Below are 26,369 nucleotides of genomic sequence, written 5' to 3'. Positions count from 1 at the left end.
CTCATCTTCTTTCCTCACCTCTTGTGGTCTACAGAACTGAACTTTCCTAGGCCTGTGGCACTATGTTACCATTGTATTAGCTTCTCTCTTATTCGTTTAGACCAGTTGTTTGGTGACAAGGAAATCCTTGTCAACATTATTCAAGTAAAATGCTAGAAAGTCATGCCATCTACCTTTCTTCTAGCAACCTTCTGTTCAGCAGCTTTGGTTTCATTGCTGAATTCCTTGGTGTGGCTTTACTCTTGCTCACAGGATCTTTTGGCTGGGGACATTGTTCTGCTCTTAACAATCCCTGCAGCACTAGAAGAGATGGAAATTCTGCACAAACTACCATTTGTCCTGAGGGCTAGCACCTGAAGTACACTGCTTCTATAGCTTTGCATCCCTTCTTTGAACCTGACTTTGTCAGCATTATCATCCACGTGCTGGGAGATGCAGTCATTGAAGTTTGCCCTGTTAAGCAGCATGATGAAATGAATCTTCTTCCTTACGCTTTATCAGAGTATGGTGTCTCCACCAGAATGAGTTTGCAGTGGCACAGATACCAGCGTGCAACATTTTTCACTAGTATAGGGGTACTTAAATTGTCAGTTCTGCGCCTGTCTTTTTCTTTTCCTAAGTAGCACATGATCCCAGAGCTTTCTGGTTTTGTAGTTAAAAGGTAGGTATCTTGTGCTGTTTCTTGACATTGAACCTAACAATCCTATTGTCTTTAGTATAAATTATCTTTTTAGTCTGTGCAGGGTTGATCATCTGTGCCAGTCCTCTTCCTGCACCTACCTTTTTGGTGGATGTGCCTTCTTTTACTTTGTGAGGAAGCTGAGGCCTACCCTCAGCGTTTTCCAAATTCATACGAGATCTCCTTGCCTAATTTAGAATACACCACTTAGAGTGGTGAGTTCCCCCCCCCCCTTTTTTTTTTCTTTTTTCCTGTCACTCAAGACTGAAGGAATTAAGGAACTTTTGCTATTGGCATACCTCTTAAGATATTTGTGTATTTAAGTACTGAGGCTCTTAAGTAACTATCCTCAATATTTGAATAATATATTGGTTTCCTGGTTTTGGCTGGGATAGAGTTAATTTTTTTTTCATAGTAGATGGTATAATGCTGTGTTTTAGACTTATGAGGAAAATAACGTTGATGATACACCAATGCTTTTAACTGTTAAGCGGAGTAGTGCTTATATACTAAGTCAAGGACTTTTCGGCTTCTCACATTGCTCTGCCAACAAGGAGGCTGGGGGGGGCACAAGAAGCTTGGGGGGGATACAGCCAGGACAACTGACACAAACTGACTAACAGGATATTCTGTACCTTGAGTATGGAATTGTTGAGTACCAGTAAAAGCTGGGGGAGTTGGCTGGATGGACTACCATTGCTCGGGGACTGGTTAAGCATTGGTCAGCTGATAGTGAGCAATTGCATTGTGTATCACTTGTTTTGTGTATTTTTCCTCCTTTCCTTTCCTATTAAACTGTCTTTATCTCAACCCACAAGTTTTAACATCCAGTCCCCCACCATTTTCACTGTCAAGGGAGTGAGTGAAAAGCTGTGTCGTGCTTAGCTGCCTGCCAGGTCAAACCACAACAATTGGAGATGATTTTTAAACTGCATTTTTTAGTTGTTTTTCTCAGTGTCACTATACCATGAAATTTTATATCTTCATGAAGGAACTACAAATAATTTGCTTCTAGTCTTGGCTCATGACTGAAGAATTTTATGGACATAAATCTTTTTAGACACTCCTTAAGGAGATACTATTCCTCCAGTGGTACCATATGCTTTGGATGCTTTTCATGTTTTTAGTAAAGTAAATTTTTTTTTGAACTAAGCCTTCTTTAGTAGTGATTAGTTGACAAATGTGAAGGTCTTGTACAGTAACCTCTCTCACAAGACAGTGTCTCATGTAACATGACATATATTGCATTTATAAGAACATCTTGGGACTATTTGATATTTGCTTGGTAATTACAATTTCTCTACAATTTCTGGATATTGCAACCATAGAATGGTTTGGATTGGAAGGAACTTTAAAGGGAAACCTGGTTTCAACCCCCCTGCCATGGGCAGGGACACCTCCCACCAGACCAGGTTGCCCAAAGCCCCATTCAGCCTGACCTTGAACACTTCCAGGGATGGGGCATCCACAGCTTCTCTGGGCAACCTGTGCCAGTGCCTCACCACCCTCTGAGGGAAAAATTACTTCCTAATGACTAACTGAAACCTACCTAGTTTAAAGTCATTACCCCTTGTCTCATCACTACACTTCTTGACAAAGAGTCCCTCCCCAGCTTTCCTGTAGCCCCCTTTAGGTACTGGAAGGCCACTATGAGGTCTCCCCACAGCCTTCTCTTCTCCAGGCTGAACAACCCTAACACCCTCAGCCGGTCTTCATAGGAGAGGTGCTTAAGCCCCCTGATCAACATTGTGGCCTTCCTCTGGACTTGTTTTAATATACCAGGGACCCTTTAATGAATCATTGTGTTTGTTTTTTTTTTTTTTTACTTTTTCTTTTACAAAGTACTTTGGAAGTATTTGAATTGCAGAACACTTATAATGACGTGGTTTAATGATACGAACAACAATTTCATGAAATGTGTAGGATCTAGGTGTTCCATATGACTGACACTCATTAATAAAATGAGAATTTTGTCAGTTACTTCTGACTTCTGTGAGTCATGAAAATTTATTGAGCTTGATTAGCCTTTTTGAGATTTTTGTGATAAGATATAATGACATTTTGAAGATTGGTTAATATGATTTAGGCAAAAATGAAATTTAGATATTGTCAATATAATAAATACAGTTGCTAAGAATAGAAAGTAAACTTTTTCTCAAAACTCTACTTTAAGGAATCTATGACACGTGGAATACCAAACTTGATAAATGCTATACGGATGATTCACAGTGTTTCAAGATATTACAATACTTCTGAAAGAATGACATCATTGTTTATAAAGGTAAATATATTAAGTTTAATATTCATTATTAAAAACATATGATTTTTCTCTGAAAAAAAGCATATTTTTTAAATTAGTAGGACACTTGCTAAAAACTGGTAACATAGTGCCCGTCTGTAAGAGAAAAGAAGAGAAGTATGTTGATCAAGAGAGGACTGAACTTGGAGTAGAGACTTGTCTGTTGGAAGGAACTTTGTTATTCAGCAAAATTAAATTTTCTTACCTTCTTGACAAATGATCTGTTATGATCTGTTGTTCTCTAAATCACCGCATTCCCCAAAATTCTCTTATTATCAGCCTTGGAGACTTAATTAAGCAGATGGCTCTCAGTCTGAATGTGTTATTCCTCAAAAAGATACGAAAGACAAAAGTTCCCTGTTTTTAGAAGCAAGTCATACTTGAAAAGTTAACTGAATCTCAGGTTATAAACTCTTACACATTAAACAGAAAATTAAGAACAGCTAGATAATTACACTGTCTAGCTGGCAAAATCCAGGTATTCACTGTAGGAAAAGATGGTTTGTGTAATAGTTTTAGAACAAATAAATTCTTCAAAACTAAAATACACTGTATGTATCTGCAATCTGAAAAGGCTACGAATCAGTCTTCTAGAAACCTGCAGAAAGAAAAGTTTATCTGAAGGTGTTATCCTTGGCTCTCATTTTCGCAAAAGGAAATGGATGTGCAATTTTACTTTCTCCCTTTTTGGAAATATGTTTGTTCTCATAATAACTCTTTTTTTTTTTTTCCTCTATACATTAGGTTACCAGCTTCTGGCACTCTCTCATTCATGTTAGGTTTCTGTTAGTAGTGCATTTCTAATTCTGAAGAACAAACAAGTTATAATACTAAATTTTCACTCTAACTGAAGTTCAGAATCCTCTTAAATGTGGAGTTGTCATAAACATGGAGTTTCCTAGTTTCTTTTATTCTTAATTTCTGTTTGAATGAAAGGCAGAATTCCCATAAATATGGTGTTTTCATATCCCTTTTACACTTTGGGCTATGATATCGTACAGTGTTAATGATTATTGCCCAGTTGGCAAACGTGACTTTAGTCTCCTTATCTTTTCCTGTGGCTTTCAAAAAGGAGCTGATGAGTGATTTTTTTCTTTTCTTTTCTCTCAAAAGGACAGGATTTGGAAGCAAAGAAACAAAAACGCACTAGGTCTAAAATTTTGAATCTGATCATTCTCTTTTGAGCAAATGAAAATGAGAAGTTAGTGCTTCATCTACAATGCTATATCACTGATTAAAGTGCTTAAAAGGGTTAAAGCTACAGATCCCACATTTTCACCTTGGGTCAGCTGTTCACACAATATAAAACTGTTATGCTTTTTGAATCCATTTGAATCTATTTGGTTTTTCTGTTAGCCTCCAGTAAGCATATAGGAGAAATTCGTAGTAGACCATCATAACTTCTCTCTTTTCTTTTTTTCCCAAAATAAAATAGCAATTAGAACACTACAGGATTTAGTATAAAGTTTTGTCACAATACAATTTGAACTAGAACATTAAGAAATATATGTCTTTTTTGTCTATGTGTATCCATGGTTGAGGCTGTTTTCCATATATCAGATATTAGGTATGAATTATGCAACAATATTTGTATTTGCCTCTTAAGTAGGGTGTGGGGTTTTTGATTTTTTTTTTGATTTTTTTTTTTACATTTTTGTATGTTGGCACTTGATAATGTCTGTTACTTAATGGTCAAAAGGATTGAACATTTCACTGTAGAGGCTAGTTTACAGACAAGCTGGTTACATGAAACTGTGCTATGATGTAGAAAGAAATAATTGCATTTTGAGGTAAGCATTTTTCACCAAAGCTCAAGTGGCTTAACTGTCCACCTTAGCGAGTGCTTCCATTTAAAGATCATCAGAGGGGATACTGGAGGTCCTACCTACAGCCTCACCAGTAATTGTGTTACAGTGTAAGGCTGCTTGCAGTGGTTCAGTTTTCAGTCTTTATTTTTAAGGATTCTTAAGACATGCTTACAATACTCAAACGTGAGTAGGAGAACTAATTTGAATTGCTCGCAATATTTAGCAGACAGAAAAGATTGTTTACCTGCAGCTGTTCTCCGAGATGTGTTTTCTTTGTCTGCACTCATTCCTGTTCTCCTCTCTCTTTGTGTTATTATAAAACTTTGGACTTCAGTGCTTGAGAAGTAGAAGTGTATTCTCCCCTTTTCTTATTCATAGGAGACTAAGGCAAAGACATACTGCTAAGATAGATTTTCTTTTTAAATGGCAGCATTTAAATAAGTGTGCGTTACAAAGTGTGAAGATGACAATGTAAGTGAAGAATAGTTAGGGTTAAATAACTTCTCCCTGTTCTTGTGTGATTGGTGATATTCTGTTTTTATGTATTGCTGTGCTTATAAATTACGTGTACTCATAAATACTTCTTGGGACTTGAGTACACTTCTGGGGAAGTTTTAAGACTTCTGTGGGATTTTTGTCCCGTGTATTACTTACCTTATTTAGCCACTATTATTCCCATATGTAAAATTTATTCAAACTCTGATAGTACTAATATATGCATGTGGAAATTTTGTCAGATTTTGTGAAACAGGAGAATTTCCATGTAAGCTTGAGACCTATTTGTTTCATTTGTTTGCTCTAGGTTACAAATCAAATGGTCACGACGTGTAGAGCATATATTACAGATGGTGGCTTTTCTCGTGTATGGGAGCAGAAGATACCAATAGTCATCGGAAAAATTAAGGTTTGTGTTTCAGTATTTTTGTTATTTACCTATTAAAGCTTTTGATTACCTATTGATATGCACAAGGAAGCACATACTTTCTTGAACTTACTTGTGCATTTCAATATGTATCAGTCATTTCACACTTCTTTGCTAATACATTTCATGCTTCTTTAAGAATTTTCCCATTTCTTATCCCACTGACATTTGTTGAAATTAGAATGGCTTCGTTTTCATCAATGTGGTCTGTCACTGATCTTGGAAGTAGCATCTTCACCATATTTGCGAACATGGAATTTCGTTATCCTGCATAACTCACCTTCTTCCATCCTGAGGATCTCTGATATGGTACCATTTTCCCTTACTGTAGGAATCTGGTATTTGAATAGACATCCCTATGTTTTTTACAGTAACTCCTTCCAATAACAGACTTCTTTGTCCATAAAAGTTCAACGCTAAGAGTCCTCCTCCTTACCAGCTTATGGTGGTATATGAAGAACAAATTAAGCACACGGAATGTGCCATAACAAAATACCTCTAGCTGTGGGGTTACTGACTCTGTTCGTACCTTCTCCTTTAGAAGACCTCAGCTACTGACTTCCTACCTTACACAGAAAGGCGTATGTATTGGGTTTACATGGCAAGGTTTTGGTAGTCGTGGGAAGATGAAGGGGTGGCCTCTGTGAGAAGAGACCAGAAGCTGTCCTGTATTGGATAGAGCGAGTTCCAGCTGGATCAAAAAGGGACCTGCTACTGGCCAAAGCTGAGCCAATGAGTGATACTGGTTGCACCTCTGTGATAACGTATTTAAGAAAGGATTGAAAACGTGTGGCAGCTGTGTGAGGCAGAGAAAGAAGAAAAAGTAAGTGAAAAAACTGTACAGACACTGAGGTCAGTGAAGAAGGAGGGAGAGGAGGTGTTCCAGGTGCCAGAGCAGAGATTTCCCTGAAGTCCGTGGAGAAGACTATGGTGATGCAGATTGTCCCCTGCAGTCCATGGAAGATTGAAGTGGGGCAGATACAGTGCAGATATCCACACTGCAGCCCATGGAGGAGCCCATGTGGGAGCAGGCTCCTGGCAGGAACTGCTGACCACGGGGGAAGCGTGCTGGCACAGTCTGTTCCTGAAGGACTGCACCCTGTGGAATTCACCCATGCTGGAGTAGTTCTTGAACTGCAGCCAGTGGGAGGCCCAGCTCTGTGCAGTTTGTGAAGGACTGTTTTCGCATGGGAGGGACCCCACGATGGAGCGGGGGAAGAGCATGAACAGGAAGGAGTGGCAGAGACAAAGTGTTATGACTGTCTTTTGTGCAGTTGTATGTCAATATGCTGCGTTTGCTACGAATATTAAAAGAAAAACTTTGTACATAAGCCATTACTGCCTGTTGACTGAAGCTAGATCCCATGATAATTACCCACTAAAAGTGGATTTGGATACTCTAATCTCTTACACGTGAGCATACCATAATGATTATGATATTTATTTCTTCACTTTTTAGGAATGCATGTTCCTATTGAAAGAATATCAGAAATGCTTTCATGAAACAAAGCAAGAGATTTTGGAAACTCTAGGAGAAAAGTCATTTGAAGTATCAGAAATGTACATTTTTGGAAAGTCTGAAGCTTTTTGTAGGAGATTAGAAAAAGTGAGTATACTGTATGCTGTTAATATCAGTGGAGAAATAGGGTTCCTCCGGAGAACATTTCACAAGGTGGACTCAACTATATATGCTCTTAATCAACCTGTGAAGGAGCTTTTTACTTTTTATTGAGACCAACTATGCACTTCCATAGAGTGCACTTCCATGGCAATATTTTAGGCATTTACCCTGCAATGTCCTATTGAATTTGCCAGTTTATCTCTGTTAATTAGGTGAATTCTCTCCATACTAATCTAGATGTACATTATGATTTTCAGAAGTTAAAAATTATTTGAAAAATATCACACTTTATCTTATTTTAATCATAAACTAAGTCATTAAAAACTCCTCTTACTGCTGACCACAATTCTGCAGATGATTCTGCTACTTGCTGTGGTCTTAACATTTAGCTAGCTAACTTAACTGAAAGGATTTTAAACTAGCATTCACAGAGTTTGCACGGAAAAGATTATAGGTGCTCCTAGGTGCAGAATAAAGTCAGACAAGGGATAAGAGATAACTGGGCAGTCATCACAAGGTAGGAATTCTGTGATTCTTTGATGTTTCCTTGTCATGTGATGTATACATGCTAATCAATATGATTGTGGGTGTTTTGTGGTTATTTTTTGTTTTTAATTCAGTGAAATCTTATGTCACTAGTATGTGTATGTCATGTTTGAACTATTTTTCCATATTACCCTATTCAATATAACAGTCACATACGAAAAATAAACCCTTTTCCATCAAGAAAAATGAAGATGGTTTTACATTGTATTTTGTTATGTTGAGAACTGATGTTGAAAACTGAGCTAGCTATGCTTTGTTGAAGATATTTGACTTAAAAATGTGGAAGCAACACTTTACTGAATACAGTAGTTAAATTGAAGGGACTGGCTGTTGTTTAGATTATTTTCCCCTGGTTTTGTTAATACAGGAAGTAACAAATTATTTCTTATGAGTATGAACATAAATTCTATATTTTAGATTACAGAGATGATAACTATAGTACAAACGTTTGGTGCACTGAGTATGTCTACTATTGAAGGGATAGATATTATGGCAATAAAATTCAAAAATATCTACCAAAGCGTTCAGAAGAAACAATATGACATCCTTGATCCACGAAAAACAGAATTTGATGTGGATTTTGTGGACTTCATGGCAAAAGTTGAAGCTTTACAGGTAAGTAATAATGCTGTCTGTAACTCACTTGAGGAATGATCTCATCATTACTTACTCTATATCTCCCTGAATGTCGGTGAAATCTTGGACTGTGAAGAGAGCACATTATTATTTTTGTGCTTTCAGAAGTTATAATGATATTTTACTTAACTCTGAAATTGTTTGGCCTTGAACATATTTAAAGATCCCTACCTTCTGGAACATATATATTTTACAATAATATTGAAATAATTCCCCACTTTCCTATCATTATACATAAATAATTCCCAAATTTTCATATGTGCCTTAATTTAGTAGGCATTCATGTCTAGCCATGGCCCTGTCTGGGAAGAGATGCATTAAGTCCCACTGTGTTTCAGAGACCAAGTGGAAAATTATTGGAACTCTTAATTCATAAAGCATCTCAAGAGGATGTATGTCTTCACCACATTAGAACAGAAATAGTCTATAGTTGTCTGGAGGGAGGCGCTCTCCACTCCTTCTTCCAAAGGAAGCTGTAAGATGTGTCATATAGCCCTTACTGAGATTCTGTCACTTTGCAGCCAAAATGACAAAAATTCTGAGATCTAAGAGAATGATCTAGATGGAGGTAATTTATTAGGCTGGAGACACAGGGTTAGATTTTGCATGAGCAAAGCTGCTGTTTTTAATACACTGTTTTTGCTAAATATTCATTGTTCTTTGCTAAACTGTTTGGTGATTTAAGAGATTGCTTGACTGACACTAGCTATTTACTTTATTAAGCATAGACCAGTGAAGGCTGCTGTTTTGTGTTTTAAGCAGTAACATTTTTAAATAGCATTATGTTAAGAAATTATCAGATGTAAAAATATTACAACATAACTAGAAAAAACTATACTAAATTACATATCCTTTAGGTACAGATACAGACGTTTATGCGTACATGTTTTGGGAGAATTTTGTCTTCACAGCATGCACTCCAGTTACTTCAAAGGTATTGGCAATTAAGCTTTAAAATATTTTAAAGCAACTTGAACTTACTGATTAGCACTATTTAAATGACATGTCTAATTTTAGAGAAAAGGGCCTAATAAGAATGTTTTCACTATTGGTGTTATGAATGATGCAATGTCTTTTAGCTTTCTAGTACAAATCAATATACTCTTATGTTTCTTCTTCATTATGGTTTATTTTGTACATACCAAAAGTAACTAAAACAAATCAAAGAAAAATATAAATAAATGAAGCCAGGGCATAACTTTTCAACTTGCTCAAAATAAACAAAAAAATAAATATTACACAGATTGAGAAGCATTTCCTAGATATGTGCTGCTTTCATTTTATATAGTTTATGTACCCAAAATGGAAGGGAGAAGAAAAAACGTGTTTTGGAAATGTCACTATAGGTACTCATTTTTAATACAGGTTTCAAAATCTGAGAATGCCGTGCCTTCAAGAAGAAATAGTACATACAGTTTCTTGTATTCTTCAACATTATGTAGCAGAACTTGAAGCTACTAAAAAGGTATTTAATTTTTTGCAGTAAATTCAAAGCATTTCAAAATAAGAATAAATATTTTAATATGCATATTTATTGTTCCTATTTCACAAACTGATTGTAACTGCTGAAGTTATAATTCAGCTTTCCTGTTAGAGGGAACACACCTGAGTATGTAGGCAAATGACATACATGCTCTTCCAGGCAAGTCTGTTATAACACAAATTTTAATTTTAAAGCAAAATCCTTGATGTTATTACTTCAGCAAGTAAATAATATGTTCTCTACTGACAAGCGTTCGTCACTTGTATATAGTTTTTGTTTTGTTATTATATGAGGCCTCTGCAGTTAATTAGCCATTTACATATGGTTATTATCTAAAGCTGCAACAGTATGAAATAGGCACAAAATTCCGGTAGATTGTATTTTTGTTCATTATAATGTATTTTTCTATGGTTTGTGTAGTGTACTGTGACTGTGGTGTAAATGCAAATTAACTTCTGGGCACTGTTCACATCATCTGACTTTTAAACATTTGGAGAGGAATTCATGTAACGTGATTTTATATGTCTGCAAAGTAAACACCTAAGTCTGAACTTGACATCCATACTCCCTTTCTACTCAAGAAAAAAAGTTCCTTCTGGAGTCAATTCATCTGATCTATTTCATATGCTAATTTGGAGACTAAAATAATTCACTTGAAATGGCCATTTTTCTTCAGTGAGAATAAAGGAAATCTAGAAAACCAGACTAATGTAAATATTTTTTGAGATGATTAACATTAGTCAGACAACTGACACATGTTTACATGAGGTGACAAGTCTCTGTAAACTCTGCACTTACTAGAAGATATTGGATTCCTCCAGACAGTGACTTAAAAATGTACCCTAACATAGCTCCTCTGAACCACTTTTGACAGTGTAGTTTCCCTATCTACTAACTGTGTACAACATGTCCTGAATCTCCAATTGATGTCTTAGTTTGATGAAGATATTTTCAGCAGCACTGACTGTTTAAGAAATCACTGCCTCCACCACTGACTGCTTTTTTTTTCCAGTAAAAAAAAAAAAAAATGAAAAAAAAAGATATATTTTCTGAGGGCTTTTCATCCAGATTAGTTCTTCTGTTAAGTTCACCATGAAGCTACTTGCATATTTTTGTTGGCAGCATGCAGGCAACAGTATTAGGGGTAAGAAGTGGTGCCAGGAAGTGAAGAGAGTAGTGGTTGCTTAAGCAGTATGTCTGTGTAATCACTGCATCAGTTTGTGTGCCTAAATTTAAGTGGGTATAAATATTCCTCTTTTATCTGTTGAAGAAGCTGTCACCAAAAAACTGGCTAGATATAACAATTTATTGGATATTATTGGATTACTTTTTATCTTTTCTAAACAAATTTGAATAGAAATAACTTGCTTTAAGTGTACAAATAATTTGCCAATGCAAATTTAATATGTGATTCCAGGCCAAATTTTGCTTGACTGCAATGCAGGCATTCAGTGAGCAGAGCCTCCTTTTTTCTCAGGTTATGCACAGATAACAGCATAGATTGTGTATCAAGAAGTCTCTACATGCAGATCAATGAGAAGTTAGTAGAAAATAGCAAATGTTAGCTATTAGTCAGATGCATACCTCTGAAGAATATCTTGACATTTTTACTCATGTAAAATCTCTGTTAACAATACAGGTTAGGCCATTTCCGTGGGCAATTCCCAAGGAGGAAAAGCCCCAGCAAGGCTTTTCAGACTTCTTGATATAGCTTTTCTTTCACAGAAGGTGGCTCCACAGCTGTGCCATACCAGGCTTGGCCTTGAACACTGGTTGCTCAGCTCCTAGGTTTGCAAAGCCTTTAGGTGTGCTTGGGGCTCTGTCATGAGTAAGATGAGCTAAGAAACAGCGTAGAAAGAAGACAGGAGATAATCATAACAATAGTATCAATGGGTTCATCTCCAAAGAGTATCATGTTGTCAACTATTAATTTTTTCTCTGTGGAGTGTCATGTCACTCCATACAAATTTAATCTGGGGGGAAGAAGAAATTGTGGTAGTGGAGAAAAAAACAGTTTAACATTTTCACCAGTTTCATTTCTTTGATTCATGTGGTTAGTGATATTGTTCTTATTGCAGCTTTACCAAATTCAGAAAGATGATCCTCCTCTTGCTCGAAACATGCCACCTGTTGCAGGAAAGATACTGTGGGTGAGACAGCTCTTTAGGAGGATAAATGAACCAATCGACTATTTTCATGTAAGTTGATGTGAGGAAAAATTAAGTATTGTTTGTAACCATGACCTTACTTCAGTAGAGTGACCATACTGTTTCTGCTTATGATGTACTCACTTCTCATATGCTGGGCAACCTCTTTATTTGTATGTGAATTGCTATTTAAAACACATATGCTCCACAATAACCGCTATTGTGCATCCGAGTGTTTCTTTGACTTATTTCCGAACTAGCACACCAAGCTGGAAATATGCACTGACTTGATCTGTGTTCACACCACCCGAAGAAATGTCTCACCATTCCAGCCAGTTGTGGATTTCTGCTTCTGTTTATAATGGAGCAGACTAAGGCCTGTAAATAAGACTTACTTACGTTCTGTATTTTAACTGAGTACCCACCCTTCTGTTCCTCTAGCCATATAGGATTCTCTAGGGAGAATCGTGTCTATTTACTAAGCGGAACTATGCCATTAGGAATAGCTTAAGGCATGAATGTGGACTGTCTGACATCTTGGAATTGTCAAGTGTGTATATTCTGGTACCTAAATCTACTCCAGCGAAAATAGACATAAGTATCAGTACTGATTACAAAAGGAGATTCTTTTTTTCTTTCAAAAGGAGATTTTTTTTTCTTTCAAAAGGAGATATTTCTTTTTCTTTCAAAAGAAGATTATTTTTTTTTCTTTCAAAAGGAGATTTTTAGTTACTATTCGTTTTTGATTTGAACTGAGCATCCATTTCACTGGTAATTACATGTGTGTAACACAGTATAATAAAGTAATTGTTTTATATTTACTATTAATTACTCTACAAGTTCCTATTGACTTCACTGTCCTATAAATTTGGTTAATGAATAACATTTTAAATAATTCTGTAACTGTAATTTGTAATAACTTAAATAATGTATAGTCAGTAGCTAAATTGAGGAAAAACCCAAATAGGATGTATTTCTTTTGATGGTATTAGTTGGAATGTTCTGTGTTTTACTAGAAAAATTCAAGTATCTTGACAAGTCCAGAAGGTAAAGCAGTTATTCGATTATACAACAGAATTGCCTATGTATTGGTGGAATTTGAGGTAGTCTATCATAACATGTGGATGAAAGAAATTTCACAATTACAATATCGTAAGTAATTGAATATGTAATTGTTTTCTTCAAACTGTTATTGAATGTTATGATGATGCAAATCAGATAATTTTTAAGCCTTATTTATCCTTAAAATGTGCAAATTAGATCAGGTTATGTTCTAATAAGCAGGCTCGATAATGCAAATCTGTGTCCCTGTCTGTCCTTGAAACTTGGTTTTGATGCAGAGGATTGAAGTTTTGGTACAGTGTTTGACAGATAACTGGAAGAAATGCACTGAAACAAATTTAAGGCCCACAGTAGTTCATTTTTGAGTAATTCATATATACCATTGAAGAATTCTTTCTGTTTTCTTTCCTCTGTAACAATTTATATAGTTATAGTATATAGTATAGAGTATCACGATCCCTTTCAGGACAAGTATTACTTTATGGCTAGGAAAAAAAAATTGTTAACCAAGTTCTAGCATTTTAAGATTAAATGGGAGTTGGAGATGATTTTTTGTTTGTTTGTTTGTTTTTTTAATAGATTTTTCATGGAAGTTGTAGACACTTCTTAGCTTTAAATCTGCAAGTAGAGCCATAACAACAAAATTGTAACAGTGTCATCAGAGAGTCAACAAAGTTTTTAGTTTAGTGTTTATGCTTCTAATTTAGTTTGGTATTTTTGAAATATCACTATTTAAGCATTCATCCTCTGAACAAATTCCTGTAAGATACTGAGCAGCTCTTATATGTTTTATGTTTCTGAGTCCTTAGAAAATGATGTTGATAATTTCGTAACTCAATCTAAAAATATATATATACCAAAAATAATACTGGAACCAAGGCTTGTTTGGCTTATGAAGAGAGAGGTTATATGGCAGAAAACGAATATAGTGAAATTCGGTTGTATATTTTCTTTAACTGAAAACAGTATAAAACAACGTTGCAAGTAACCACAAATTTAATCACTATATAATAATGTTAAAAATCTGTATTCCATGATAAGTTATATAGCCAAAACAATAATTTGTCTTAGTTGCTGACATAAAAATGTCTTTGCAGCCTTACAAGCTACAGTACTCGTGCGTCATCCTAAAACTGGGAAGTTCCTGGTTAATTTTGATCCTCAAATTCCAGAGATTGTCCGAGAGACCAAATGTATGATAAAGTTGGGCTTGGAAGTACCAGAGCAAGCCAAAAAGATAGTAAGATTAGAAAATAACTTGAAGTCAAACAAGTTGCGTTTAGAGGTAAATTAAAAATTATCACGATTACTTTGGGAGAAAAAAAGATTGTTTTTCTAAGGTTAATCTTGTTGATCCTTGTTCTCCTTTAAATTTTACTTTTATCAATTATGCGGGTAGATTAAGACGAACCAGAAGAAGAATTGTACCTTTTCATTAGATCATCACCAGTGTTTGGGAATATGTAGATTTACACAAGAATTTAGCAGCTAATGCATCCTCGAGTAAGAGATGTGAAGTATTTGTTTAAAAAACAAAACAAAAACTTGTTAGCCAAGGTGAATGTTAAAGCTGGGTATAAGGTAGTTTAAGGGAAGTTTGTAGAATGGACAGGTGGACACAGAGAATCTCATTTTAAAAACCTGTAGTAACTGTAGTGTGTGCTATTCCATACTTAAACAAGAAGCATTTATATTTCTCATACCTTGTGGTGTGTTAAATGTGTTCTGGTACTGAAACAATTAAAGCCATCCAAAATACATCGACTCTTTGAAAATCAGTAAAGAACAGTTTTACACTGCTTCTGAGAAGTAAAGATTGGAATTCCCTTTTTGGAAGATATGGTGAGCCACAAAAACATCAAGAACTTCACAGACTGTGCCAGAGAAGTCAGATTTCTGCTATCTGTTGTAGCATTTGCCACAGATTTTTCAAGAAGCTTGTATTTTAGGGGTTAGGTATACTGTGTAAGATTTTGAGTGGATTCTCTCTGTTTTTTGTTGTCATTGTTTGTTTTTGTATGTGTACGTATGTAAGACAAAAGACAAGAGGACATTTTGAAACTGAGTTTATATGTGACTTGAATTATCTAAAGCATTTAATAGTTTCAAGAGGGTATGGTCACTCTAGCCCAAGCTGCCTTGAGCTCTAGAGAAAGGCCATACTTTGTTGCCTATGGACTGGGAATATGCTGTATGAAGGCTGCTTTTATTCTTAGTGGGTAGCATGATACAGGTCTATTACCTTCCAGAAACTGTGTACATAGGTATATAATATCAGTGTAAAATACTACACATTTTTCAAAAGTAGTTCTGTACTGTGTTCTTTGTATTTTTTTTGGTTGGTTGTTTTTTGTGATGATTTTTTTATATAACAGTATGTTTGCATCAGTAAAGAAAGCAGGTAAGATACTCTTCTTGATACTACCCCTTCCTATTAATTAACAGGGTCTTCTTCAATGCTATGAAGATATATGTCAAGAAACACGAACCATTTTTGTAAATCTAATGGCACCAAAAATGCAGAAGGTTGGTATTGCTAAATGCACTTCAGTACACTTCAGAAGAAGTGTGAGTAATTTAATAATAGTTTATAATTTTAAAACACTTAAGGGATCTGTATGTTATGGACTTAATGAGTTTTACTAATAACTTTAAGACCAAACATTTGCTCTTTGTATCCCACATATAATGCTCAAATAATGTGTATTAAAGTAGAATAATCTTAATGTCTTTGAGATATAAACCCAGTGGAACAAAGAACGTGGACTTTGTGGGTGTATTTATCTACGCAAGTCTCTACCTTTGACATGGAAGTAAATTATCACTTATCTCAGATTATAGGTTTTCACAGGAAATTACATATTTCATTTAGCTCAAATACTAAAAGATACTATCCAGAAGAGCAGGAAGAGGAAGATCTTTGCTGAGCATGTACATTTTACAATTATGGACAGAGGCTGTAGCATGCCCTACCCCTTCTCATCCAGTATTGCATAAATTTCCTTGACATTTTTCCTGAAAATTTAAAAACTTCCTTACAAAACTTATACAACTCTTTCTCTCATCAGTGACATCAGTGATTCTAATAACAATGGTATTTGTTTTAAATTACATTTCTTTTTTTTTTTTTTCTTTTTAATCTATGAAATAAATGTTTTTATGCTTAGATGGAAGCTGTGTTGAGGCAAGGACTTACCATGTTGACTTGGTCATCTGTGACACTGGACAGTTTCTTTCAAGAATCTGATGAAGTTCTGAATATGTTTAAACAGTTTTTGAAAAAGGTATACTTTTGATGACTACCTAAATTAAATGTTAGTTTAGAAAAATTGCTCCAAGTAAACTGCTCTTCATATTGCAAATCAGTCTGGGTTTACCTCTTGAAATATGTAGAAATTTTGCTTGCTTTTTAAAGTATCTGTTTTGTTTGTTTGTTTGTTTGTTTGTTTTTAAGAATGATGTACTCAGTGATTCTCTCCAATGATTACCCTCATATGTTTGATCTTTGCTTCTGTTCTTGCAGTACAATATATTTCCACCTGTTGTCCTCTTGTTCTGTGACTATCACTCTGATTTTCAACTTCTGCTTCTTTCTTGAGCACTTGGCCATGAGTGCAGTTGCCCGGAAGATACCTCCATGCAAAGGTTATCCACTGGAGAAATTTTTAATGTTAACTGTATTCATAGCAGACATGCTGTGAAATTGTCTTCTCCTTGTACAGTCCACAAAATGATGAAGGGAAGCAAGCTTTTTCCCTCACATTTCTCTGCATGCTGACTGAGTCTGTGCTTTTTTCCTGTCTTAGTGATTGACACAGCTTGAGTTCTTCTGATTACATTAACATGCTTGAGGAACTGTATTGGTGGTTCTCAGGCTCCTACTTCTCCGTGATATTCAGATCATATTTCTTGCCTGATTATTGAACTGTATAGCTATGATCTTTCTTACTTATATTATAAACTGTGTTTTCTGTGGTAGAAAATTTCTGGTGGGTGTATCCAGTTCTCTTTCTGTATGGCAGAAAAACAATTGAAATCTAGTGCTTGGTTTGCTAAAGCTGGAAAAAAGATTGATTGTGTAAGAAATTAATGATTGTGAGCCTGAGTATATCTGAAATAACCAGGTATTTTGTAGATACTCTCTATTTTCCTTAAATATGTAGGTTGTATATATTTCACATTTTTTAGCCCTCCCATATCAAAACAAAAAGATGTAAACTTGGTTAGACCTTTGTTTGCTGTGGATGGAGTATTGCAAACAAATAGAGGAAATGTGTTATAAAACAAAGGCTTGGGTGATATGCCGAAAAACAAGAGGATATTACAGATATGGAATCTTTCAGGTAAAAAGTTAAAAATTGGACAGAAATCAGTTTTATTTGAAATCTGCCATGGCAACTGAATTCTAAAAATACTGTAAATTGGAATCAAAAACCTAGTGAAAAGCTACGTTGACTACAAGCTGGAGAAGCTTGTGGCCCCCTTGTCTTAAAACTAGAATCATGGCCAGCAAGATCATGAACAAGAAGCTAATCATCCTATATTAGCATAGCTTGTTTTACTAGTCTTGATCTAGTAGCATATATAATTCCCATGGTTTGGGATGTAACTTACTGCTACTGCCTGTCTGCCTAAAACTGTTGTTAAAATAGCAAGGGTGCTTCAGGAATCTTTCCTTTATCATGGCCATGAATTTCCCTATAAGTCAAGCACAGGTAACATCATGGAGCAAAAGTCCTCACCTATTCCAGCAATTTCTGAACTGAAGGACAGAAGAAAAACAAATTTAAAGAAGCTACTTTTAAGTCTCAGGGCCAATTTCTGATGACGTTCTTAGGGCACAGGAGGTAGGGTAGTTCTTTGCATATTTGCTTATTAATCTGCTCTCCAAAACTGACCAGCTCAAAGAGCTGTCAATGGAAACTCATGCAGAAATTAAATCATTGCTGTTATGCTGCAGAAGTGGTCTTAGCTAGTCCTGTCTGAAGACGAATTTCAAAATATGATGCTGATAACTAGAAATCTGTGAATAAATAGGTGGAAACACACTTTCTCTAAAGATTTCACTTTCTCCAGGATTCATTTGTCTGATTCCCAACATGGAACCAGCAGATCTTATGAATTACAAGATTTTGATTTTGTTTTTAATGAACTGTCTCAAATGAAACTGTGCACAGTAATAATCCTTTTAAAACTGTGTTATCAAAGTGTGTAGGATTTAAATACATACACTCCTAGCAACCTAGTTTTGTTTTCTATGGCAATAGTAAACATATTATTTCCAGACTTATCTATCTATTCTTTTTCATATTTCAGATTGTCTGCAGTGAACATGTTAACAAAGGCTGAACTTTTTTGTTGGGTACTCATCTCCCTAAATTCTATCTGTACATAATAGAGGATAATTCACACTAAACCAGATGATATTTAGCCACTGTAAATATCACCTAAGTTACAATAATTCAGGACATTGTTTTGCTTCCTTTTTTTCTCTGCTTCTGTCATCTTAATGTCTTGTGAGCTGATCCTGTTTCCTCAACTTTTTGTTTTTCCTTGTTTGTTTTTCTGTTATGATTCACTTTCTCAGAGGATTTTCTACAGTATAAGGCTTTTACATGTTCACTGGGTAGAGACCGATTTTTTTTCTCTCTGCAAAACATTGTATAACTGTTAGAAGTCTCTAAAAGAATAGATTATGCTTTACACAAATATATGGAGTTAATATGATTTTCTCCTTCTAGGTAAATGATTTAAGTGAAGTCCGAATTGATTTAATATTAAAAGAAATATCAAATACTCTTTTAATTGCCTTACCAGTAGATGGTCCTATCAAAGTAGAGGATATGTTGACATGCAATGAGGTATGCGCTGCTTTACATCCTTGAACTAGAATTCTTGAGTGTGTTACAAGCAATCTCTTAGTAAATTAATATAAATCTAAAAAAGAATTCTTCTCACTGCAGGAATACAAAAAATATTTGTTTTGATTAACATATTTTGGTTAAAATATTTTGTATGTTTAAATTGGTACTTAGGCATTTGAGGTACTTAAACTGTAGTATTTCAAACATATATTTATTTATTTAGCTGTTTTATAATTATATTAGATTTTTTACATGAAGATACTTGGACGTATACAGCCTTTTTTCATTATTTTTTTTCTTAAACCTTTTTAAAGAAGGTAAAAAAAAAATACCTTCCAAAAAGTATATTTGAGAATTTGAAAGCTTCCTTGGCTTCAAATGAGACTAAATGTATTTTTTGCATATTTGTGCAAAGTGCAAGTAAAGTGCAAGTAAAGTAGAGTGCAAGTAAATACATTCATTTAGGGTAGTTGAAAGACTTTATTTGGATAACTTCAGATTCAGATTATTACCTTCCTTCAGTATTCGATGATTCCTTCTGGACTTTAAAAATTTCATTGCATTTTGCAAATGGAAAAACAAACAAACAAGCATGAAAATATAATGTAATGTATAATGTAACAGGAAATCTTAAAAATAGAAAAAAGATTTTGGTTTTGGTTTCCCAGTTTTCTTTTCAAAGAAAACTCCTTCAAACAGTCTCCATCTGAAGGATGGTATTCAGGTAAATTACTTGGTTCTCCATGAAAGGGCAAGGTGATAAGATAATTAGTGGTACTAAGATGATTCCCTGTTATTTTTACTTAACAGACTTTCACTAAAGAATGTGCTGAGTTATTGAATCACAAAAGTATGCATATTGAAGATGCTGTTCAAGACTTAATATCTGTATTTGAAAATAATTATGAAATTAAACATTCTGAGAAAGCATCAAAAAAGCGCGCATCACCAGGTAGATAATTATAATTTAAATGGAATTTTCTGTCTCTATTTCTCTAGACTTAACTAGTACATGTCAAAATTGAATTGTTTTAGCTAATTGCTTGAGCTAGCAATATTGTTTTGAGTGTAAAGATGTCTGTAGCATGCTTCAAAGCAGAACATATTTCAGTTAACAGAAATGCATTCATTATTATTTTTTAATTTACAGTAAAAGAAAAACATGTATTGTTTGGAAATATTGAAGATGAGAGAGAAAGTAATACTGGAGCTCTTCACAGTGATGATAGCAAGGGCAATGACAAAGAGGATGAGTTTAAAAAGGTATTTTGTGGTAAGAAGGGAAACTTTTTGAGTGATCAAATTAATAAAATTGAGTATCTTGAGGATAAATTGGATATCCATGTTACAGAAAGACATTACATAGAGAATACAAAATGTCACGTAAAAATTATCAGCATCTAAGTTCCACCACACTGCTCCCTCACTCCCCCTCAAAGAATAGGGAGAAAATATGAAAACAATATTGAAAAAAGGCTCATGGATTGAGATAAGGACAGGGAGATCACTCATCAGCTAGTGTCAGGAGCTGGCTGTTACCTAACATGGGGCAACTGCTCTTCTCACAGAGGCCATCCCTGCAGTCCTCCTGCTACCAAAGCCTTGCCACATAAGCCCAATAAAACATGTTGCTGTATTTTCATATTCTTCTTAATCAAGTAGAGTGAGATCTTACTGTTTGTCTCTTATTTGAGAAGGGTACATATGCACCAATATTCTTGCATAATTTGGAGTGTGTGTGTCTGTTTTTATCTTCTGTGGACAGATGTACGCCTGCTTTTCTGAATAAGTATGAGACTTCAGCAAGATCTCAGTCTTCTGTTTCTGAGAAAGACAACGTTGTTATATTTTATACATATCTTCTCCATGCAGCTTTTACTTATTTACTTACAAGCTGTTTTCCTCTCTGTCTCCCCTTGTGTTTCTCGTGTAGCTTTACAGCATGAATTTCTTCAGACTATTATGCTTGACGAATACACTTTGAAATAATCTTTATGTTCCTGTCTGAATACAACACTAAATAATGTTGTGGGTTTTATTGTTTGTTTTTTATTACAGAAATGTAAAGAGGTGGTTGCCTATTTCAGTCACCAGCTGCTAGATAGTCTCCAGAAAGCCACCCGACTGTCTTTGGATAGTCTTAAAAAAAGAATATTTGTTTCAAAGTGAGTTGCAAATGAAAGATTTCTTCTACAGTATTACCAAAACCGTTATGTCTGTGTTAACATAATAATGCACTTATATTCACATAGGGTGCATGTGTCATTAGTCAAAGAGTTCCAGACCTTTTTTTAGCTCAAGCAGAACCAGGAGAGCCCTCACTCTTTGTTGCAGCGATGCCTTGGTCCCATACTATCCTTTTATTCTTTACATCTTTAGGTTATATTCTGTGCACTTTCTTTTGTGCAGAAAATGGAAGGTATTTTTCTACTTCTCTCCCCTCAGCCTGTACCCTTTTATTTTTATTGTTATGTATTTCCCTTGGGATTGCTTTCAAGATGTTAGTACAATTTATTGTCCAATGTGAATGATTAGAACTTAAGTGACCATTCTAGGTCATATGTAGCAGCATGCCCATATGTTCGTTTTAATTCAGATTATTTGTGTAAACATGGCTGTTCAATCAGAATTGTTTCTCACGGGTTAAAGATCATCCACATATCACTATTAATTTTATCTGATAATGTCAAGATCCATACAGTTGTACCATTTTCTTCTATTCATTCAGTTCTATCATTCTATTTGGTATAATTTCAATAGATTGTTCTCTGCTGGATGAGGCATATACTTCAGAGACAGAATTTCTTCCATATAATATATTGTATATTAAAAAGCTAGCCTACTTAGAATCCTATTAAGAATTTATTTTAAGCAGGTAAAATTGACAATGTTTTTTTTTTTAATATATGTGGAAGCTTGTGTTACTGTTTGTTGTTTTTTTATTATTATTATTATTTTCTGAGGACATCTCTCATACAAAATGTTTTAAAAACATGGTCTTTGTTGGTTGCATCCTTAACAGTTGTAATGATTAAAGATTTTCTTTCCTCTATTTTTGACTACAGTATTTACTCTTGACTACAGTATTTACATTTGTTGAATGATGCCTTTTTTGGTCGCTATGTCATGTCATAGCATCCAGAAATCGTATGTCACACTTTGTCTTTAGTTTTTAGTGGACTCATTTTAAATTTGTCTTATCATCACCAGCTTATCATCTTTGAAACTGTTCTGTTCAGTTGAACATTTATCTAAAATGTAACGAGGCAACTCTTACTCTTAATAGGTTGTTACATGAAATGGTCAGTAAAACATTTTTATGCCCTACTCATAACACTGGCCGAATTCCATCATTCTTAAATTTGGACATTAAAATCCCAAATCAGAAAATATTCTAGATACAAAATTCTGAAATCAATGCCTAGATCCAAAATAACCTTTGTCTGAGTGATGAAGCTCTGGCTATTATTTTCACCCTTAAAACATAAAACTTCTGGAAGCTTTGTCAAATAGCTGGTACACTGATGTGAAAATTCTTCATGAAGGTTTCTCCATAAAAAGTACCTCAAACTGATGTTTCTAAGGTAATTTGAATGTGTTTCATGGTGAAGTACTTATGACATGTTTCAAAATTATTTTCAGCAAAACTACATTTGGGAGAACAATGTTTTCTGCTCACCCAAGCAAATCCGAAGAGATTGTCTCTTTTCTAAAAGCAGAAGTACACCTTGCAATTCCTAATGTGGTAAGTTATGTGTCATACAGATACGGTAAAATGCACTATATTATGGTTATGTCTGCATTTGCCCAAGCTCAGAATGTGGGCACTCTTCTACTGAACCAGCACCCATTCAGAAGGAGAACAGTTGCTCAGGCCCTTTAGTGCACCGACAGTACAGATGAAATTTGCTAACATTACTAATGTTCCTTGTTTTTGTCTTAGTAGTACTTGCAGAATCTGGCCTTTTATTGTTCTAGTGTATTTCAGAAATTATATTGCAATCTATTCATCAATGGTCTTTGCAGAATGTTTACCAATCTCCTTCACTTGTAGTGATTGAATTGCTGGAATAAATTTTTCATGGTTTCTATATATTTATTTATTTTAACTCTTTTGTTCTTTGCATATTTAAATCCTTTGTTGAATAAAAATAATGAACATTATTTTTGCTCAGTTTGGTTTTAGTCACCTCGATAGGAAGTAAGATGACCTGAAAGAGGAAAACTCAACAAAAAATGAGAAGATTAAAAAGCAAGAAGTCAGCTGTGGATTTCTGTGTGCAGAGAACAAAAAGGCAATCAGATTGCAAAGAATTAATAGATGCATTTGTTTGCCTGCTGTAGAGTAAAATAACTTTGTCAGCAATACATATGTTTTTTTTATTTTATATGTGAGAAGATAATACTATCCAATTGTCTTACAAAAATTTAGTTTTACATTTGTGAAATGATAATGGAATAGAGGTTCTGTTCTAAGGTGATATTCCTTAGTTTGAACACAGCATCAATGTCAGACATTCTAATATACTTCACACTGTGTACACATTTACAAGGTCTGCAAAAGTGTGGAATTTTTACCTTATGAATATTTGCATAATGCTTCAGGCTCTGTCCACTGCGAAGGGAAATGTACCTATCTTTCCCTCAACTCCTCTGAAATTCTTGGTTGATCCAGGGTAGCAATCAAGTAATGTTGGGTAAAATGTACTGCTTTATGTTAAAACATAGGATTTTACAAGTTCCTTGCTTTTATGCATACAACTGCTCAGTCTGTAAAATTGATTTATAAACATAAGAGTCACTTTTTAGTGTTTTTTATCCATGTTCTTTGTTCTTTGTTCTGATGTTTAAAAACAAATGCTGTTTTTCTGTTCTTTCCTGGATCACTCTCAGGTGAGTTCTTCCTCCTGTTAAGCATCCTGGAGGAACAGATGTGTGCATCTCCTCCACCTTATCCTACATGGAATTCTTATCAGACAAGGACAGGATAAAGCTACAATTAACATTATTCTGACAATGCAGTTGTTTGTTCTGTGTTTGGGACTTTCTGTCTGTGTGCTACTAAATAAAAGTGGCTAAAGGCTGTTTTTTGACCTCAAAGTCAACTGACCTGAAATGGCTTGTATTTACAGTAATAAATGCTTTTTCTCCCAAACCCAAGAGTTTGCATTCAAACTGTGTGTTAGGTTCAGCACTCATCATGTTTTATCCTCCAAACTGTGCCTGAATTTTGTCTGTGAGAGTGCTATTTTGCATCACCTCATACTATGCTAGGGAGCATAATAGCATTTATACAGTATGGACAGCATGGTTTGACCCTGTTCCGTTAGCTTGTTGTTTTTGTTCCAGATCAAGAATCCTCTTTTTACTCTGGTAATTGATAGTGAATTCTCTACCCCTTCTGGCTTGTTACAAAATCCTTACCAAATATAGAATCTGAGGTCTTCAGGGCTACTGCATGGAGTTTCATTTAATTACTAAACACTGCGCTCTTGCAGAAGTTTGAAGTGATGCTACTTTGGGGAGAAAAAATAAATATTTATTCAACTAGAACCTTCAGCACTTTGATCTAGATGATTGTTGCTTGTCTTATGTCCCATGGCATGAATGCATGTATACATAAGCACTTAGAAGGAGAAGGTATATACTTGTAAATATTCTTCTTTGAAATGAGCTGTCCATATGTAATTTCATGACCAATCCTCTCACAGTATTTACAATACAGAGGTTAAGAGTAACAGAGAAGAGGAACTTGGCCTAACGTTTTTGATGCTTTGTGATTCTAGAATGTGGGAAATAAGGCTTGTAGTGTATTCCCTAGACTGTAAAAAAGTATTTAAAAAATGCTGTTAAAAATATTATAGGAATTGTAAAAACAACTGTAAAAAAAGAACACGAAAACAGACTACTAATACTTTAATGTCAGCTTGCCTACAGTGTAAGTGTACAAATAGGTAGCAGGTCAGTACAGTATATTTCATTTCTTTAGAGGCAATTCTGAGGCAGGCAGACTCTTAGTTACATTTTTCTCTTCTGGGGCATGCTCTACAATTCACTACGAGTAGAGTAAAACTGGGGTCTTGGAAAATGACAGTCACCTGCATTTGTTTCAACAATATTGCAACTATTTTGAATAGGTAATGGTTCCCAGTTTAGATGATATACAGCAAGCCATCAATCGTATGATTCAACTGATACTGGACGTAAGTCGTGGAGTTGCTCAGTGGGGGCAAAGGCATTTGCAAAAATCTAATTTAAAAGCAGAGCTAGACACACAGCGAGTATCTTCAGCAGGTTTTGGATTATCAGGAAAATTAACCAAAAAAGAGGAAAGTAAGTTGCTTTTTTTTTTTTCATAAATTTATTTTAAACTTTGGATTTTAATAAAAATGTCATATATAAATATTTACGAGTATATTTACTTTGTTTCAAAGAAGCCAACTGTGGATTATTTTGAATTAATATGTTGTTCTTATTTTTTTTAATTAACTGTATTTTTCAGAAATAGCTTTTCTGGTTTATGTAAGTATTAGAACCTTGAGAAACAATAAGCAAAAATTTTTTGAAAAATTGCTAAATTATGAATCTCCTATTTAATTGAGGCAAAGTAAACTTGTTAGGTCATCTTTTTACTTACTTGTTATGTTATAGTTGTAGGCATAAACAATTATGTAGACTAACTGTCATTGAAATATTGAGATAGAAAGAGAGCTAGTATAACCATTAGATTTCAGTGACAACCTTTATTTGCTGGTTGTATTCCCAAAATGGATTATAAAATGATTGAAGTGTTTGTTCATGTGAATATTCACAATGTAGATAGACCTGCAGGCATTCTAGTCACATACTTTTTTCCCTAATATTATTTCTATGCAGAAATTTCTGTTTCTATGGTTAGATGTCCATATGAAGCAAGCACCCACAAAAACAACCAACCAAAGAAAAACAACAAACTTTTACCGTCAGGTTCTCTTAAGTGATCTGCACTGCAGTAGCATCTTTGTTGTGATTCCTTTGGGAAATCCTTAGTATCTTGGAAATTTTTTCTCTCTCTTAGTCCAGAGTTGGGATTTATAATCATTTGAAGCACAGACATAGAAAAATAATCTCTTTAAGCAGGGTGGCAGAAGACTACTAAGACTACTACTCATAAGACATCCATAGCCTTTCCCTCTGCTGTGTCGAAATACAAAGTTAGTGAGTAATCTTTTTCATCACTTTAAAGCTACTCATCAGCAACACCCATAAACGGGTGTCGTGTGGAGGGGATATGCTATTATTTGGTCAGCTAGTTCTGTGGAA

At 34.8% G+C, this 26,369-nt stretch overlaps 1 protein-coding gene across 1 annotated transcript in view; it reads left to right on the top strand.

Annotated features, from left to right (window-relative positions):
• DNAH8 (dynein axonemal heavy chain 8) overlaps nucleotides 1-26,369 on the top strand; it is a 134,197-nt gene that overhangs the window by 11,608 nt on the left and 96,220 nt on the right. The window contains exons 9-25 of the mRNA XM_080585613.1: nucleotides 2,853-2,960; nucleotides 5,589-5,690; nucleotides 7,168-7,314; nucleotides 8,293-8,490; nucleotides 9,369-9,445; nucleotides 9,877-9,976; nucleotides 12,073-12,192; nucleotides 13,158-13,293; nucleotides 14,301-14,488; nucleotides 15,649-15,729; nucleotides 16,371-16,487; nucleotides 18,945-19,064; nucleotides 19,878-20,019; nucleotides 20,218-20,330; nucleotides 21,126-21,232; nucleotides 22,710-22,812; nucleotides 25,205-25,400. Coding sequence (XP_080441739.1) covers nucleotides 2,853-2,960; nucleotides 5,589-5,690; nucleotides 7,168-7,314; nucleotides 8,293-8,490; nucleotides 9,369-9,445; nucleotides 9,877-9,976; nucleotides 12,073-12,192; nucleotides 13,158-13,293; nucleotides 14,301-14,488; nucleotides 15,649-15,729; nucleotides 16,371-16,487; nucleotides 18,945-19,064; nucleotides 19,878-20,019; nucleotides 20,218-20,330; nucleotides 21,126-21,232; nucleotides 22,710-22,812; nucleotides 25,205-25,400 — 2,155 coding nt within the window. The remainder of the gene's footprint in view (nucleotides 1-2,852; nucleotides 2,961-5,588; nucleotides 5,691-7,167; nucleotides 7,315-8,292; nucleotides 8,491-9,368; nucleotides 9,446-9,876; nucleotides 9,977-12,072; nucleotides 12,193-13,157; nucleotides 13,294-14,300; nucleotides 14,489-15,648; nucleotides 15,730-16,370; nucleotides 16,488-18,944; nucleotides 19,065-19,877; nucleotides 20,020-20,217; nucleotides 20,331-21,125; nucleotides 21,233-22,709; nucleotides 22,813-25,204; nucleotides 25,401-26,369) is intronic.

Source organism: Anser brachyrhynchus, assembly GCF_964034855.1.
Source record: "Anser brachyrhynchus genome assembly, chromosome: 3".
Classification (NCBI taxonomy): Eukaryota; Metazoa; Chordata; class Aves; order Anseriformes; family Anatidae; genus Anser; species Anser brachyrhynchus.
The sequence above is the reverse complement of the archived record's forward strand: the minus strand, read 5'-3'. Positions and strand labels throughout refer to the sequence as shown.